At 33.8% G+C, this 18,383-nt stretch overlaps 2 protein-coding genes across 5 annotated transcripts; both read left to right on the top strand.

Annotated features, from left to right (window-relative positions):
- The first annotated feature begins 3,475 nt into the window (after positions 1 to 3,475).
- Positions 3,476 to 7,092, top strand: LOC143617696 (uncharacterized). 3 transcript variants are annotated; one of them, XM_077090175.1, is made up of 6 exons: positions 3,476 to 3,686; positions 4,698 to 4,859; positions 4,941 to 5,057; positions 5,772 to 5,879; positions 6,412 to 6,827; positions 7,003 to 7,075. In XM_077090175.1, the coding sequence occupies exons 1-5, from the start codon at positions 3,489 to 3,491 to the stop codon at positions 6,817 to 6,819; spliced, it is 993 nt and encodes a 330-aa protein (XP_076946290.1). In that variant the 5' UTR covers positions 3,476 to 3,488; the 3' UTR covers positions 6,820 to 6,827; positions 7,003 to 7,075. The 3 variants fall into 3 exon arrangements, with proteins under 3 accessions (XP_076946290.1, XP_076946291.1, XP_076946289.1); XM_077090176.1 differs by having other exon boundaries at positions 6,415 to 7,092; XM_077090174.1 differs by having other exon boundaries at positions 6,412 to 7,092.
- A 7,532-nt stretch (positions 7,093 to 14,624) lies between these two features.
- LOC143617695 (transcription factor MYB97-like) lies at positions 14,625 to 17,831 on the top strand. Of its 2 annotated transcripts, XM_077090173.1 has the most exons (4): positions 14,625 to 14,654; positions 15,483 to 15,800; positions 16,223 to 16,901; positions 17,443 to 17,831. In XM_077090173.1, exons 2-4 carry the CDS (start codon positions 15,483 to 15,485, stop codon positions 17,670 to 17,672), a joined length of 1,227 nt encoding a protein of 408 aa, XP_076946288.1. In that variant the 5' UTR covers positions 14,625 to 14,654; the 3' UTR covers positions 17,673 to 17,831. The 2 variants fall into 2 exon arrangements, with proteins under 2 accessions (XP_076946288.1, XP_076946287.1); XM_077090172.1 differs by lacking the exon at positions 14,625 to 14,654 and having other exon boundaries at positions 15,367 to 15,800.
- Positions 17,832 to 18,383: the final 552 nt, after the last annotated feature.

Below are 18,383 nucleotides of genomic sequence, written 5' to 3'. Positions count from 1 at the left end.
ACACCCTTTTCCAAGTATGTAACCAGTAAGTCTCAGACACCCATTGCTCAGGTATGCCAACATTCATATTATTGATCGCCATGTCATTTATAGTCGTCACTGCATGTTTACACGGCATCCCTATCAAATCCCATTTCCTGCAAGTGCATGTTTTGTATTTCACGTTCACCACACATTGAGACCTTAAACCGTTCACCTATCAATATAAAAGCAACTTGAGAATCAAAAAAATAAGAATAACGAATGGCATGTAAATGTATCTTGCCTGGTAATTATGAGCATCCACCATAAGAACAGTCAATTGTGAAGCCTCGGTCTTGATTTCTTCAAATGTTTTTGTAGCATTTGGCGTTAAAGGGCCTGCAGCCTTTGAAACCATCTTTCTCACATTGATAATCCTCTTTGTCATGTACTCTCTTATATACTCCAAGCATGTGATCACAGGTTTATCCCTTGCTCCAACCAATTGCTTGTTAAAGCTCTCACACATATTGTTATACTGAATATCACACTTTGCCCTACCTGAGTAATGTGCTTTTGACCATGATTTAGCTGGAATCTCGTTGACCCAATCATATAATGTAGCATCTGCTTTTATTTCCTCCATAGCTTTCAAATAGTAAGGAATGGAAGTGGCACCAGCCGCTTTAAAGAACATATTTTTAAACACATCTCCACGCCATTGCTTTTTCATGTTCTCATGGATGTGTCTAATGCAAAATCGATGCTTAGCCCTAGGGAACACGTTTTGTAATGCTGGAATTAGGCCCTAAAATAGAAAATTAAAACAACATTAACAGCATTAAAAAAACAGCTTTAACAGCAACAAAAACATCGTTTACAGCATTCACAGCAACAAATACAGCATTAACAGCTTTAACAGCAACAAAAACATCATTTACGGTATTCACAGCAACAAATACAGCATTAACAGCTTTAACAGCAACAAAAACATCATTTACAACATTCACAGCAACAAATACAGCACTAACAGCTTTAACAGTAACAAAAACATCATTTACAGCATTCACATCAACAAATACAGCACTAACAGCTTTAACAGCAACAAAAACATCATACAACATCACAGCAACAAATACAACATTAAAAAACATTATTTACAGCATAAAAAGAGCATAAAAAACAGCATTTACAGCATAGAGTTACCTTTTGACGATCACTAATAAAAGTGAAGTTAGCATCGGTGGGCAAATCAAGGGTATCTTTAAGGCACTCTAAGAACCATGTCCACGAGTGTAGAGTTTCAGCTTCCACGAGTGCAAAAGCAACTGGATAGATACATCTATTAGCATCAATACTTACCGAAGTCAAGATTTGAGCCGAAAATGGGCCTTTCATAAAGCATCCATCTAGCCCCAAAAATTCTCTTCCCAACATTTGAAAACCTTTCTTTGTAGCACCATAACATATATAAACCCTTCTAAATTGCCTAGTAGGACTATTAGGGTCATGACATGGTTCAACATCTATTTTGACATGGCTACCGGGGTTGGCTTTTACCAGTTGTTCAAGGTAGGCTCTTAGCATACCGTACTGTTGTATAAAATCACCATCCTTTTTATCATTAGCAAGCTTCTTTGCTCTTCTCACTTTCACTTCCGAAACATGGATTTGGTGCTTCTTCTGGATTTCGTCTTGGAGAGATTTCACAGGGATTGTAGGATTTGTTTCAATTTCTGATTCTATCTCCCTCGCTATGGTGCCCATAGTGTATAGACTAACAACCCTAGTTTGTAGACATTGATGTTTGTGGGAGACTGTCTTCACACACCACTGATCGAAAACGGATGGTCTTGAGATCTGAATTGCCCAAGGGCAAGTAGGTTTAATGTGCTTTTTTTTTGCACTTTGAGCCTTAGGGTTTTCCATAGATGGCAAGTTTGAACCCTCACCACAAATCAAAGTAGGATTCTTACCCAAGCACACAACTCTATATCTTATATTGTCATTTTTCTTAATGAAAAGATCTCTTCTTGATGCCACTGCATATGTTTTAACCATTTCATTCAATGTATTCTTATCTTCAATTACCTGACCAACATAGAATGAGCATACATCACTCCCAGGCCCGGGACAAATTGCTTTCCTTCTTATCCTCTGTTTCACCGTATTCAACACAGTGGAATTATCTTCATCACTATAAACATGGTCAACGTCAATACTCTTCTCCTGTTCATCACCTTCATAATCATCCAGGGCATTATCTGTGGCATTATAAACTTCAACCACATCAGCATCAACATTATACTTGAACGCACTCATGTCCACTTCTACATCTTCCAAATAGTCATAACCATCTTCTTCAACAACGTAATCTGGATCATCCTCTGTTTCATATGAATCCGATTCGTGGTTTCATTACCATTTTCCTCATTTAACCAATGTGATGCGTATTCTATGTCAACATCAACTTCATCTACTTCATGCCCCTTTTCATTTGCAAAGTCCAAATGAGAATTGTTTATCAAACGCGAATGCCCATGTTCAATATATATCTCAACCACCTTAATTCCACCTCTTACAATATCAAATATTTTCTTAAAATCATAATTGTCACACAATGGATGTATACCCGAATCCATACACGTATTTGGTTCTCTAAAATGAAAGTAAAGTACCTCGCTAGGAGGATATCCTAGATTCCTGGCCATATCCACCAAATCACCTTTACCAACTTTTCCAATCTCGACATTGTCGATGAAAACCGATCGGCCTCCCCCGTAAGCTCTACCCGGAAATTGATAAAACTCACCACCATGGAAAATATTAAAGGTAAATAAGTTGTTATCATCTATAATTAACACAAAAAAAAAATCAATCTTTCATTATAATGAACTAATAACAAAAAGCAAAAAAGAAGAAAAACATAACTTTAACCTACCGTAAGTTTGTATATCAAATTCCTCGTCAAGAAGACGTAGCCTCCACACTCCACGGGACATGGCTTAAAAATCCGGCGACTTGTAACCTGCTTAAGAAATCCGGCGTGAAGGGTTGGCCAGGAAACTTGATTCCGTCGAGTCGTGAAGGCCAAAAAAAGGCAGTGGAGCCGTGGTTAGCCGCTGTGAAGAGGGTGGTTGATTAATTGTTTTTGCTAGTAAATTGTTTGAACAAGGAGAACGGCAGATGATAAAATATATTAGGGTAAAGGTGTTTAAATGTCCAATATTACACATAGGCCCAATTTACACAAATACCCTTGATTTTAACCTTTGATATAACGGCTGGTTGACGGAGGGACGAAAAGCGTTCACGTTTTTAAACCACGGGAAGTAAAACAGTTCAAGTTTTTGTTCATGGACTAAAAGTGACTCCGCTCAACAACCACAAGGACTAAAACGGTAATTTTCTCTTAAAAATAGTTGACAATCGGAAGGTTACATCGGGTTAGGGTTTGTGTGACTGAATAATCATAATCAATAATCCATCCGTGGGCAAAGAAAAGAAAAGAAAAGAAAAGAAAGAAAATGGCGAATGGAAACCCTAATTCTCCAATTATTCTCAGCAGCGATGATGATGATGATGATGACAACCCAATAATCGTAGAAAAACCAATAACAATGATAATAATGCCAGCATCCACCAGCAGTAATCCTTCATCATCAGCTGTCACACAACTCAAACAGCACAATAAAAAGAAGAAGAAGGAGACAATCGTTCTTCCGGTAATCAAATTGCAATTTTCATGTTTCACTGCATAATTTGATGATTCCAAATGATATTCATATCTCTTCTGTTTGCTATTATCCCACTCACCTTACTTCTACTCTTATTTGATGTATCTTTTAATTTTCACTAACACTTGGAATTGTTTCTTGATACACTATTCAGAATCAGATTGCTATCTAGCTTTTCATAACAATCTCAAAACTTTTATATTGTAATCTTCAATCCTCCAATAATAATAGTTTGAATCAACCAATAATGGAGTAAAAGTTTTAAACGACTTAGTTTTGCTATCCAAAACGGGCTAACGCCATAATTTGTTGCCACTTTGCCTTTTGTTTCAGTTAGTAACTTATCTTCAATCACTTTTCCGACTTTTTCACCCTGAATAAGTAGAGAAGCTGTTTAAATAAGCAGCCCTAAACACAAAGCTCGAGCTCGTCTCGTTTAACTTACATAGAGCTCTATTTTCAAAGCTCGAGCTCGTCTCGTTTAACTTACATAGACCTCGAGCTCGGATTGTTTCGAGCTCGGCTCTTGAGTAGATTTTCAAGCTCGAGCTCATCATTTACTATTTATCAGTTTTATATATTTTATTCTATTATGTATTGTTATTTTTCATATCATATATATTAATTAATAGTTATAATATATATTTTTATTAAAAATGTATAAATGACAGGCTCGTGAACCAGCTCGGGCTCGATAAGTGAAGCTCTGGATTGGGCTCGTATATAAAGCAGGCTTTAATTTTAGGCTTGAGCTCGGGCTCGGGCACGATTAAACTCGGCTTGATCGAGCTTTTTAACAAGCTGATCTCGAGTAGCTCGCGAGCAACTCGGCTCGTTTGCACCCCTAGTATGAATGTTAACTAGTTTTAGTGATTAATGAGATTCTTTTTTTTGAATAAGCATAACTTAGATCTTAAGATGTGTGTAGGTGTGTGACTCATTTCTATTTCTAGTTGGTTTTGCTGAAACTATAATATTATTTATTTTTAATTTTCACAGGGTAAAACTTGCTTTATATGCAAGAAAGGTGATCATCATGTGAAATATTGTCCAGAGAAATCCAGTTGGGGAACTCAAAGCACCAAAATGTGTTTGAATTGTGGTGATGTTGGGCATGAAATGTTCTCATGCAAGAGCATGTATTCTCCAGATGACCTCAAGGTTTGGAGTATCTTCTTGGCTTCATCTATCTACGCTTTTGTTATTTTGTTTCATGTAAGTTTCTTATATACTTTATTTCAGGAAGTACAATGTTATGTTTGCAAGGGTTTTGGCCATCTTTGCTGTGTAAATTATGCTGATGAAGTCTCAACAGAGGTTTCTTGTTACAGATGTGGCCAGTTGGGCCATTCTGGTTGGGTAAGTTCTTCACTAGCTCAAACTATTAAAAATAAATTTGATTTAACTATCAGATAAATTTGGGTAGCATTTTCTTTCATTCAGCAGCTGAGCCAAGCCTAGCCAGCTTGGCTTGTTTGTTTTAACAACTGGAAATGTTGACCTAGAGCTTGGCTCGTTAAAAAAGCTCGAGCATCTCATGGCTCGTCGAGCTAGCTTGATTGTTTTTTTGAAAAAATATAAGTTTTATATTTTTAGACATTGATATATATATAAATACAATAATAATGATAATAATAATAAACTAAACATACACATAATGGAGAATTTATAAAGTAAACAATTTATAATTTATATATGTCAAAATTTCTTTTATACTTTTGGGTTATAATTCTATATGTATTAAAATTTGGGCTTTAATTTAAGCAAGCTAATGCGCGAACCAACGAGCCAGCTAAACATTCCTAGAAAACAGGTCAATTTCGAGCGAGTTGCTGGCTTTTTGAACAACCCTATTGTCCATAAGCGTGTATCGAGATTATCAATAATCTTATCATACAACTGTTTTTGTTATAAACTAACATAACCTATCTCATTATTCCACACCTTCAATTTGATCTCTATTATAAATATTTGCATATTTATATGTGGAGTTTTGTCTGTTTTGAGGTGTAGCTTGTTTGGATAGAAATAGAATTAGAGGTTTTAATTAGTCTGACACGGTGGCTTGTACAGGAATGTGCAAAAGTGCATGCAGAAACATGTAGTGAATGGACTCCTAGTTCTTGCTGTGTGTGCCATCGGGAATCCCATACGGCATGCAAATGCATTGGTGTTCCTAAGGTAATGGGCTTTTAGTTAAATATTTATATTATTGCCTGTTTGATTACTTGATATATTACAAATAAATACATAACCCAGCTGACCCATTTGTAAGTAAGAGTGTAAACGAGGCGAGGCTCTTTTAACCAACTAGAGCTTGATCAAGCTCAAGCTCAAGCTTGACCCGTGAGTAGTTTTTCCTAGCTCGAGCTCAGCTCATCTATTACTTAGTTTATGTACGTTATTAATTAATTGTATATAACACAATAAACATTATTTAGCTATTTTATCAATTTATATATATTAAATAATAATAGTTATTACATAAACCTATCATAATATATAAATACAAATTACTCAAATAAGACAATTTTAGGCTCACAAGTCAGCTTGGGTACATTTATTAAAAAACCTATTTTTAAGCTCGAGTTAAAGCGGATATCGAGTAGCTGTTTACACCTATTTTTACAAGTAAATGGACCGCCTCCTGCTAGGGTATTTATCATTCTTTTAACAATTTTTAAGTGGTTTTTTTTTGTTTTCTTGTTTTAAGAAGGTAAAGAGGATAAAGGATCCCTCGATCCCTGAGACGGAGGAGGAGAAGGAGAAGAAAAAAACAAAGAAGATGATGAAGAGGATGGAGAAGAAGAATGAGATGGACTCAACGGGTAAATGTGGTAATGATTTAGGAGCAAAATCTATGCCTCCTCAACCGAATCCAAGGGGTTCGGGTAGTTCGATAACCAAGCATCATCATGCCTACAATCATAACTATAACCATGGGCGGGGATATCCTATGGCCGTTCATAGATTCCAATTTGATGGTGGTAGCGGTTATAGTTCAGGCTTTTATAGCAACCCAGGCATGTTTCATGCAGCAGGTTATAATATATATCAACACAGGTTTTCCGCATCTGGATTTGGAAATTCGAGTAGTTATGGAAGAGGAAAACATGGTTGAGGTTCTTAGTCTTTTTTGCTAACCCCAACGAGTACAGTTTGAAAACCGAACGATAGGCTATGTAGATATGACAATGGTTGCAACAACCTTTTGGTATTGTTTTGGTATAATGTTATCCTTTTTGGGAGTGGATACCAAATGTTTCTTTGTTTTACTATCACACATTTTTTTACGTTGTGTAAGATAGAATAGAAACACAAGAACAATTTTTTTAGAATATGTAAACATTGGTTATTGTTGTAGGCGGATTGGATCATGTAAATATCAATTAGTTGGGTGTTGATGTAAATGTTAAAAAGTAGAGGTTGGCAATCAAATCGGTTAAGTGAACTGACCCGAAAATCGAACCGATCCGAACCGAACCAGTTTGAAACCTACTATGTAGAAACTGGTTTGGAACCGTAGGTTCGGAACTGGTTTGTAATTTTGTCCACCAAAACCGGTTAACTGAACCGAAACTGGCCAAAACCGGTCAAAAACCGAACCGAAACCGATCGTATTCGTAAACTAGTCTTTGAACCCGAACAGAAACTTGTCTTAAACCGGTTTTGGACTTTTGTTGACCAAACCGAACCAGTTTCAACCCAAACCAGTTTTGAGTTTTAGACCGGTTTGTGCACCTCTATTGAAAAGTGGACATGGATTTTGAACCAAGAATCCGCATGTATTAGTTCTAGACATATAATCCAGGAATATCAAACTTGAGCATTTTGGGCGAGCACAATTTTCATGTAGCCTATTCATTGTGAGAGGATATTTCTCTTTGTGATTGAACTCCGGTGAAAGAATAAATATTTGTTTGGAAAAGGAGAAGGCAAAAATAGGGATATACGTCCAACCAGGGATGTTCAAATTCGATTCGGATCCAAAATTTATGAAATCTGACTCGATTCGAATTCAGTTATCTTCAAATTTGGTTTTAAAAAAATTGAATTCGATTTGAATTCAAATATGGTAATCAAATTCAAATCGAGTACAAATCTATAGTTTTCAATTCAATTAGAATCTGAATTCAAATTACACACGCATATACGATAAAACCTCTATAATGTGATACTCGATAAATTAATAACATCGATAAAATTAATAATTTATTCAGTCTCAACTCGGGACCAATGCAAAATTGGACCCAGTCGATAAAATATACTACTCTATAGAATAGTTATTAAGTTTTGAAATTATTCCAATTAGGTCACGTATAAAATATTTTGTTCCAATTAATTCAATAAAGTTTCTTTTTTGTTCCAATCCTAGATAATTTACCTAGAAAACAAGTTCTTTAGGTTTTTTATTTTTATTTTTAATAGTTTGACATTGCAAAATATTTTTTAAAAATTAAAAAAAAAATATTAAAAAAATGAGAAAAATAGTTTTTAAATTGCGAAAAATGGAGAAAAAAATAGAAAAATTTAAGTTACTGTTTCTTTTATAAGAAACAACCATTTTTCTAGAAAATTTCATAAAGATAGTCATGTGATATTAAAATATATAATAATAGAATTATGAATTGTTTTGATACAAAAAAAAATAAAAAATAAAGGAATATATTAATCATATTGTAAATTTTTGCAATTTTTTTAAAATATCTAGGATTGAAACAAAAAAAAAACTTTAGTAACATGATTGGAATAATATATTTTATGAGTTACATGATTAAAACAATTTCAAAACTTGTTTAATATTCTATAGAGTAATACATCGATAAAATAGTAAGATGATAACTATTAAAAGATTCTAAATTCTAAGATGTCTACTAAAAAATGAATCTATAGTCACTTGTTTTTGTATTTTTTGTGAAACTTTAAATCTATATTGAGTTTATCTTTAAATCTCCTCATTACGCTTAAAAGTTGAGGCATTTTCCTCTCGTATTGCAACAAAAGGTTGTGAAGAGATGCTGCCTTGAAACTTGTTTTTGTAATTTATTTTTGGTATCATGAACTAACTTTTTACTTATTAAAAAACAATGAACTCGACAAATTCAATTAATTTGTGAATGGACATTGCACTTGGAAATTTAAACTTCATGCGTAAAATATCTTTATATTAATGAATTACTTTATGAATATACATTGCACTTTAGATATATTTTCTATCTCGTAAATTAATAAACTATATCGGTCATAATTATTAGTTTATGAAGGTTATTGTATTCTGAATGTGTTGAATGTTAGACTAATTATACCAAATTAACTTGTAACATGGAGGTTCCCGTTTTTAATGTTAGACCATTTATATTTTACTTTAAACCTTTTCTCATTTGGCATTGTGGCTAATTTAATTTATATTTGGGTTTTATAATTATGATTTTGGTATTTTTACATAGTGCTATATCATTAATTTTGTAGTAGTTTTAAAAATAGAAGTAAAACTAGGTTTTATAACCCGCGCGTTGCGTGGGTTTGTGTCTAAGCTTTATAACACATGTGTTGTGCGGGTTTTTGTTTAGGTTTATGAGTCGTGTGTTGTGCGGGTTTTTGTTTAGGTTTTATGAGTCACGTGTTGCGTGGATTTGTGATTATAATGTAATTAACCACAAATTGTAGCTAGTGTAATGCAAAACATAGTCGACTCTTATTAGGGTATTATGATGATTGGCACCCAAAATAAAAACACAAATTGCAAAAGTAATATTGAATCTTTTACTTCATGTTCTTACATAAAATATTTTGTTACAAAAAAATTTGATTCTATTAGACTAACTATACAAATTAATGTTATCTTATTCTTTTGTGACATCCTATTATGACATCTTCATTGAGTTATCTCCTAACCTGAAAAAAAAAGAACAAAATTGATAGATTTTTTATGACTACACAAATGTGAAAAAAGAACAATAAAATATTTTGTTTGTATGGATCATATGACTTATCATTATCATTTAATAATAGATTCAACTCAAAGTTAGTATAACAATATAGGTAGTTAAAATACTTATCATACAACTTTCACTTATTAGTTTAACTCAACCTCCCATTTCAAGTCTAGCTAACATACAGTCATGTTTTTATGCTAATATTCATATATAGAATTCAACATAACTCTCAAAAGGATATCAAAAGTTTACCTGTGGTGTCTTCACGAAGGGTTTTAGCAAGACGACCACTTTCAACACAGATCATGCTTACCTTTTATCCTATCTGTTTAAAAAGCTCGATCAAGCCCGTAGCAAGTGTTGAATACAATACTACTACAAAATAACAAAACCTGTTCTGACCCGCTATTAACCGAAAACAATCTGTCAAAATTTCCAAAAATAACCTTAGTACCAACTGAAATTATCCTAATTAGTTCACCACATGTTGGCCCGTTAACACACTCCGAATATCGACCTGCTTCCGTATCACAACTGACCTGGAATGAACATAGACAACCAATATATGAGATTTCTAAATCAATATATTGAAACCCAAATTCCACTATTCAAAACATCAAATGCTTATAGATGCCCAAAAATCACACGTTCAGATGGGCTTATGGTCATAATCATCTACTCAGGTCACCAAACTTATAAACATTTAAAAATATTAACACAACTCATTGCCATTATGAACAACACACGGCTCAGCGTCGCCATGGTTGCGCGCCATGTAGCGGGCTACCATCATCGCCAACTAAAAGAGAGAAAGAACTGAATCTTGCCACACCATGATCAGAGAATATATACATACGCGTTGTGGGGTGTAAGAAACAACTTGTAATAAACCTTGTTTTACACATCAGAAGCAATATTTATTGCAGTTTCCAAAATTGTCAACCGTAAGAGACAGAAACAAAATTCCAACCTTTAAAAGTCTATACATGATGGTACTCCTTCATGGCCAGTCTTACTGATACAAATTCATTAATTAATTTTTGCATATACTAACTCAGACTACAATGTAATGGATGTGCTCATGTGCCAATTCAAGAACCCTTTGGCCCGTTAAAATCTAACATCGCTTGTTAAGAAGTGTTCAAACCAGCAATCACTTTGCAGGCATTTCTTTCAGGATGTGAAGATAAATACGACGTCACATACTCAAGTACACAACATCACCATCTTACCTCCGCCACCACCACCGCCTAGGGTCTGTAGATGGTGGTGACGGCAACCGGAAAATATGAGAAAGAAGAGAGAAAGAGGTAATATGTGATGCATTATTGAGACTGATGATAAATCTATTGTTGCTGTAAATGGACGTTCACTTAAACACGTGTTAAAGAACAGTAGATACGTGGAAGTCTGAGAGAATGGACATAGTGGTACAACAAAACCTGCGTAAGATACTACCAGCAATGCTTAACAAAGTTGTAAATTAATATATATATAAATAACTTTTATTTAGGGTGAACTTGAGTTAAATTAAATTTATTTGGAATTCAAGTTTCAAATACGAATTGAATCGAATTTGACATAAACTTTGAATTGAATAAACCAAATCCAAATCATTTCGAATACGAATTCAGACGATACCAAATCGGTGGTACCGAATTCGGTAATCGGTACCAGTATCGAAAACACTCATACATACCTACAATTCCATTACTTCATTAGTATCCCCAGGCCTAACAACATATTATTAAGGGTATATTTGGTTGGAAGTAATGGAATGAAGAGAGAATAGAATGAGAAAATGAATGAAATGAACAAGAGAGTGAAATGGATCATTACAATTTCTTTGTCTTGTTTAGTTAACTTATGTGAATGAAATGAATAATTACTTTATGTTGTTTGGTATAAAAAAATTGTAGGAATTAATGAAGTAGAAATAATAATAATATTCCTATCCCAAAATATATATTTTTACTAAAAATGAAAATGGTGGTGGTGGCGGTTAGGCGGGGTGGTTGTGGTGGTCGGGGTGGCGGTAGTAGCATTGGTAGTGATGACGATGGTAGGGTGGCGACGACGGTGGTGGTGGTGGTGGTCAGGTAGCGACAATGGTGGTGGCGTTTGTGGTCAGGTGGTGGTGGTAGCGGTGGTGGTGGTGGCGACGGTGACAGTGACGGTAAGGTGGTGGTGGTGGCGATGATGGTGGTGGTGGTGGTTGTTAGGTGGTGGTGGTGTTAAGAAAGTAGGATGAGGAAGGAATGAAATGAAAAGGGGGGGGGGAATGAATGGTTTTGATGGAATGAGATTTCATGTGTAATGAATGATTCCATTCCATTGAGTAACCAAACGCCACTTTCTTTATTCCCACGTAATAAATCATTTCATTCCCCATATCATTCATGCATACCAAACACGCTACCTACGTTATTTTTGTCAAAAAGACTTGTTCAGATTTGGGGCTTTTATTGATTTTTTATTATCCAAGTTCACTTACTAATGTTAAATATATTTATATGTATATATATAACCTTTTTTAAAAAAAAATCTATTCTCTCATCAACAACATGTCCTAAACGTTACCCGAGCCCTGTCCGACATTGAGATGGCCCTGACTACTAGTAAGTTATAAATTCTTATGTTACTTAGAAGATGATCATCATCCGCCAAAGTACAATCCAAATATCACCATATGCGAGATAAAAGAGCTCCGAAGACTAATAGTTATGCACAACTGTAAACTGTTTGAGGCTGATGTAGGCCACTAAGACCCACTTGTCCCGGGTCACTACAAATATGATAAAAGACCATGCAACTTGCAAAGACTGAACCAATATAAAAACAACCAACTGGAGAAAAATATTGGTAATCCTAAATGGCAAGTGCATTTGGCAGACATATAATACGCTAAAGAGAAATACAATGTGTGAATTAATACAACTCTTATACATAGAAAATATATTTGTGTATTAATTGAAATAACGTGTATGTATTGAGTTGGTCAATTTGAATTATTTGATGACTAATTATCACATAACATAACATAAAAAAGTAACGAGAGTATTTTTATTTTAAAATTTAAACTTAGATTTGTATATGATACATACTTTATGTAAGAAAAAAATTGTTTCAGTAAAGAAAATCTAAATAGTTAAATGATATCATTATCATCCCGTATTTATCGTTTTTGAATTTTATTAAAAAAACATTAATGTAACGTAACATGATGAATTTTTAATTACAAAAGTTTAAAATTACTTAAATAAAACTTAATTGATATATATCCACCCGACTTACAATGCCCACGTTTTAAAAACCAAACAAAGACCATTTCAAATGGTATTTATATATTTGGTTTGAATTTTGATTATTGTAAAAATTCTCAATTCTACATTAAACGTTTTCAGATTTATTCAATGATTCAAAGAAATCACTAAAAGTTTTTTCTAATTATCTAAAGTGACTCAAATTTCATTTACAAAAATATATGTTTTCAAAAGTTACAGAAAGCAGTTTTTACGTTTTGTATCGGTATGCACTATGCAGGTCTCATTCTTAATATTTAAAATATACTTGATCATCCTTTAGGTTTCATTTTTGTGTAAGAGCATATGACAAAATAAAAAAACCAGTTTTTTTTATATCATCCCATATATCAACCCTCATGAACTACATGTTTCTTTCAATTTTTATCATGAACTCCAAATCCAATAATCAATCCGATATCCACACACAAACGCACACCGAAGTGACAACAAAAAACAAGCAAGCAAGCAAGAAAGAAAGAATGAAAGATCAATTAACATGAAAATTCCAAAAAGAAATTACATACACATTTTCCAAATCTACAATGTCACATGCTTGATTTAACTTAGCCACAAAGGGTGAAAGTGAAACAAAACAAATGAAACATAAACAATTGCTAGAGACCTAGAGTGATTTTAAAATATAAAGGATAAAACATGCAAATTGATACAACCATAAAATATGTTTTTCTTGTAATTTACTTGGTGACATTATGGATCACATAGAAAGCCCCTAGCAATAAAATCTTAAAACAAACAAAATATCCAATTTGGATCCTGCTAAACAAACTAAAGGTGAATACTTTTATACGGATAAAAATTAGGCCGAAATGATTTATTTAGATAAGACGCCTCATTGTGTAATTTCATTTTGTTAGTTTCATCAATGCATTGCAAAGAAACTTTAAAAGACGCACATTGCAACATCCATTTTAAAAAAAATAAATACGTATACATGCTTAGTTATTGTTGACTACATTTATGATTTTTAAAACGAGGATACACACACTCTAATTCTACGTTAAAATTGATAAATACTTATAATAAGATACAAACCCTAACTATTTGATTAGGGTTAATAGTTAAAAAAATTTGAAAAGAAAATAAAGGAGAATTCAACACTTTAGTGCATGAATGATTAGATTAGATTAGATGTAGGCATGTAATTGAACTGAACGCTTGGTAAACTATCTGTGAACTGTTTGATGGGAGGTTCGTTTTATTAATAAATGAACGAACACAATCGATTTGTTTACATGGCTAATTAGACGAGGGAGCAAAGTAGATACATATGTGATGGAGCAATGAATGAATAAAGGAGGTGAGTCGGAGGGAGTAAAAGAAGGCTTAAAAAGCAAGTAAAGTAAATTAAAGTAACCTGAGCCTGACAGCCTGCTGGAGTAGGCCCAAGCTGCTACTCATCTCTTTCTCTCTGTACTGTATGATTGGTTCGTAGGTAGGTCTTTTTCATATTAATATTAAAATTGCTTCTTCTTCATCCAGTCTTCTTTCTTTCTTTCTTTTGTTTTGATTGAAACCAGATCTAGGTCACTCGTACCACTCAGTTTCTTTTACCAATTTCAATTCTGCAATCAGCTCTTTGATTTCGCCCAACCTGTTTCTATCACTCATTGATTCATGCCGGATTATTATTACTACGAATCGATTATTATTATTATTATTATTATTATTATTGTTTTTCCGCCTTCTTCGCTGAGGTATATCTCTTCATTTAATTTTATAATTCACTCTGTTTTTTCACAATTCTTTTCCTCATTTAAGATATTACTATTAGGTTTATTTTCTTTCTTTCTTTCTTTAATTTATTTATTATTTTTTCTTTCACTGAAATCTGGTCCTTAATTTATTATTATGATTCATGATCAAATCTAACTAACAATCATCAATTGCTTAATTGTTTCTGCTTCTTGGATCACTAGTTTGTTCAGATTAATAATAAGTTAAAATTTTAATGGCCTTATTTTATGGATTGCTTGCTTTGATTATCAAATATTTCCTAACAAGAAACCGTTATTACTATCAGAGTTAATGATTAAATCTTCAAGTGCCATACATTTATCTGATTCTTTTATTTCATATCACAAAACGAACACTGTCTTAGAAGTTTGTTACTTTCATGTATATAATATTAATTACTGTTGGACACTGGTTTTCTCCGGATCGACTTTCACTTGGATTGTGGCTTCATGATTAATAGCAAACCAAGACACAGTACATAAATAAGATTGAGAATAAACAAACAGACTCACTCTTGATCAATCATTATATGTTCAACTGATGCAACAACCGACTAAAACGTATGTTTGATATGAACACCATACTTGTATGTTATAATACAAATGACAGTGTTTTAACATTTAGACTTAATTACATGGCCTTCGGCCCATATTGCATATCCAGTCATAAACTAAGTAGATAAACAAGTAATGACCTCAATCTTTTAGTGGATTAGTAGATTAATAATTACATAAAGTCATGATCTCAAATAGTTATTGATGAGAGATATTTGTTTGTGTGTTATAAAGATGAGCAACATGACAAGTGAAAGCAGTGAGGATTCTCCATCAGCTGATGAAGTAAGCTCCGGGACACTGAAGAAAGGTCCATGGATATCGGCTGAAGATGCAATTTTGGTGGAATATGTGAAAAAACATGGAGAAGGGAACTGGAACGCTGTTCAGAAGCATTCTGGGCTTTCTCGTTGTGGGAAAAGCTGTCGGTTACGTTGGGCAAACCACTTAAGACCTGATCTGAAAAAAGGTACATTTACACCTGAGGAGGAGCGCCAGATTGTTGAACTCCATGCTAAGATGGGTAACAAATGGGCCCGCATGGCTCTTGAGGTACTTTCCTTCCTAATTATACTATGTTTCTTATTTGCATTACAGTTTGTGCTGCATTACAGTTCGTGCAAATTTTTAAAACTGCCTTATATAATTAGCCTCTGTTTGGTGTGGTAATTGTAAATTCATACATGTGAAATTATGAATATGTGTATGTGTGTGTATACATTTTTTGCAGACATTTTTTATATCAATATCCCCAACATGTACTTGGGCCACAAATAAGCAATGGACATGATAATGTAAAAAATGTGATCAGTTTGCTTTGGACATGATGCTACATTTTATGGATTTTATAATAGATTGATCTTAGAGTCATCTTTAATCTATTGCTTGTTTAAGAAATTCAAAGAAAATGAAATATTTAGTGGAAACTTGTGCAGCTTTATTTACTAAAATTCCCATTATGGTTTTGTTTTCAGTTACCTGGACGTACAGACAACGAAATAAAAAACTTTTGGAACACAAGAACCAAAAGAAGACAGCGTGCTGGATTACCGATTTACCCTCATGATGTTTGTTTGCAAACACTAAACGACAGTGCACAAGCCCAAAACATGGTCACATTCAATGCACCTCATTCTGAAGACTCGCCAAATGCTGATACCTTCCCAATTCCACCTGTTGAGTTCAAGAATTTGGAACTAAATCAGGACCCAGACATCCTTGATTTACCATCAGGCAGTTATCTTAATAATGGTAGTTTTCTATTCCCCGTGCCCAAACGGGCCCGGACGTCCAATACTTATCCAGTATTTGATGGTGATCCCAATGCCTATTTCAATGGCAACACTTCTTCTTCTGGGCCCAATGTATGGGCTCAGAAAATGGAGCTCCCTTCAATCCATTATTCTATCCAAATGGGTAGTTCATCCCCACTTGAATCTGTTATTCGACAGTCGGTTGCTGACAGGGACAGTGGGTTGTTAGAGGCAGTGCTGTTACAATCCCAACATTTGAATAATTCAAGTGTTTCTCGTGACAGTTCGTCTCAGCTTGATGACTGGGGTGGCTCACCTTTGGGTCATTCTGCTGCCTCTGTTTTCAGTGAATATACTCCTCATTTAGGTGATGAACTTCAGTCTGTTGAGGCTATTTCAGGTAACAACTTTATTTAATAGTTATAATACTAATTGTCTATTAAAGTTTTTTTGTCGATGATTTTGTCTGTTACACACTTGTTGCACAGATTCAAATGCTTTTTACTGCAACACAAATTCAAAGTTTTGCTTCCTACAATTATATATTCTTGTTTTGTTTATTTCCGTGCAAAATTTTCATAAAACAATAGAGGTTGTTTGCTGCAGTTCTGAGTTCAGTCAAAACATGTAATTTTGGCCTTGGCGCTATTTTTTTTTTTGTTAAATAATCAATGTGAATATTATTTTTAATTAGGTGGCATTATGCATAAAAAACACGCTTTGGCACATTGCCTTTTTAGCTTATCTTTTTCTATCTTACCCGTTGACCTAGATAAACACAATATGAAATTTGAAGTATATTGAATGGTATGTTAGATATTAATTTTTTGGTTGGGTGAATATGATATTATGCTTCGTATTTTAGTTATTTTGTTTATAATTAGTGGAAAACAATATGTTATTTTGAAAATCAATCTGATTGTTGAAGTTTGGATGATTAGTTAAGCATGAAGCGGAGGAATTTGGTAAGCAAGAAGCCCATCTGAATCCAATCTATTCAAGACCAGATCTTGTTTTGGGGAACTTGTTTAGTTCCAGCTCAAATGCTGCACACACCAGCCCAATTCGGGCACTTGTTGGTGATGATAATTTTGGCTCACCATTTCACTACGAGTCTACCGGAAAATGGGACGACATTTCAGAAATCTGTAGAGGCTTGGGAAACCGTTAAATGTGTGTTTCAGTTTTAAAATGACTATTTGGTGAGATAGTCATTGTATTGTGCTTTAAAAGGACTTTTCAAACCATTTTTTCTTCTTTTATTTGAACAGGCCAAATTCAAGTGGATATTTGTGATTGATGTAAAGACTGTTTCAGCTATATTTCTATGATGATTCTAAAGACTGTTTCTGCTATACTTCCATGATGGTTGTTTGAAATAATTATTTGGTTAGGATCAAAAGTCAAAACGGCTAAAAATAGGTTTCGGTTTGTCTTTAAAAAGTATTTCAATCTATTATGAATAATAGTTTTAGGCAGCAAGCATCAGTGAAGCTTATCAATAGTTGACAAACCCGTGAATCCGACAGTGTTATATGACTTGGATGTTGGATCACCATTAGGGTTTGTTTTGTTATGCAGAAGTACAAGCTTCGTGTACTTGTGCTCAACCGTTTTTTCTTGGGTTTTCCTAATCGGTAAGATGATTCAGTAACTAGTTACGAATATTACTAGACAAAAAACTTGAACATTATGTTGTGAAATATGAATTGAGATGGTAAATTTGCTTATGTGGATGAGTTTTTCTTATGTAAATGATAAAAGAAGTATAAAGTCATTTGACAAACCATATTATGAAATCAATGTTCGGATTTAGTTAAGTTAACTGAAAAGAAACATTACTACATAGTGCTAGCAGTGTCCAACTCGCAGAACGTAAAAC

The sequence above is a fragment of the Bidens hawaiensis genome, unplaced genomic scaffold, assembly GCF_021521415.1.
Source record: "Bidens hawaiensis isolate Kalapana, Puna unplaced genomic scaffold, B.hawaiensis_p1.1 tig00057005_1, whole genome shotgun sequence".
Taxonomy (NCBI): domain Eukaryota; kingdom Viridiplantae; phylum Streptophyta; class Magnoliopsida; order Asterales; family Asteraceae; genus Bidens; species Bidens hawaiensis.
The sequence above is the reverse complement of the archived record's forward strand: the minus strand, read 5'-3'. Positions and strand labels throughout refer to the sequence as shown.

Excerpts from the sequence above, each read along its gene's own strand:
- LOC143617696 (XM_077090174.1), top strand. The coding sequence starts at position 3,489 with ATGGCGAATGGAAACCCTAATTCTCCAATTATTCTCAGCAGCGATGAT. Across the intron at positions 5,058-5,771 it reads AGTTGGGCCATTCTGGTTGG|GAATGTGCAAAAGTGCATGC; the intron begins GTAAGTTCTTCA and ends TGGCTTGTACAG. Across the intron at positions 5,880-6,411 it reads AATGCATTGGTGTTCCTAAG|AAGGTAAAGAGGATAAAGGA; the intron begins GTAATGGGCTTT and ends TCTTGTTTTAAG.
- LOC143617695 (XM_077090172.1), top strand. The coding sequence starts at position 15,453 with ATGAGAGATATTTGTTTGTGTGTTATAAAGATGAGCAACATGACAAGT. Across the intron at positions 15,801-16,222 it reads GGGCCCGCATGGCTCTTGAG|TTACCTGGACGTACAGACAA; the intron begins GTACTTTCCTTC and ends TTTTGTTTTCAG. Across the intron at positions 16,902-17,442 it reads GTCTGTTGAGGCTATTTCAG|TTAAGCATGAAGCGGAGGAA; the intron begins GTAACAACTTTA and ends TTGGATGATTAG.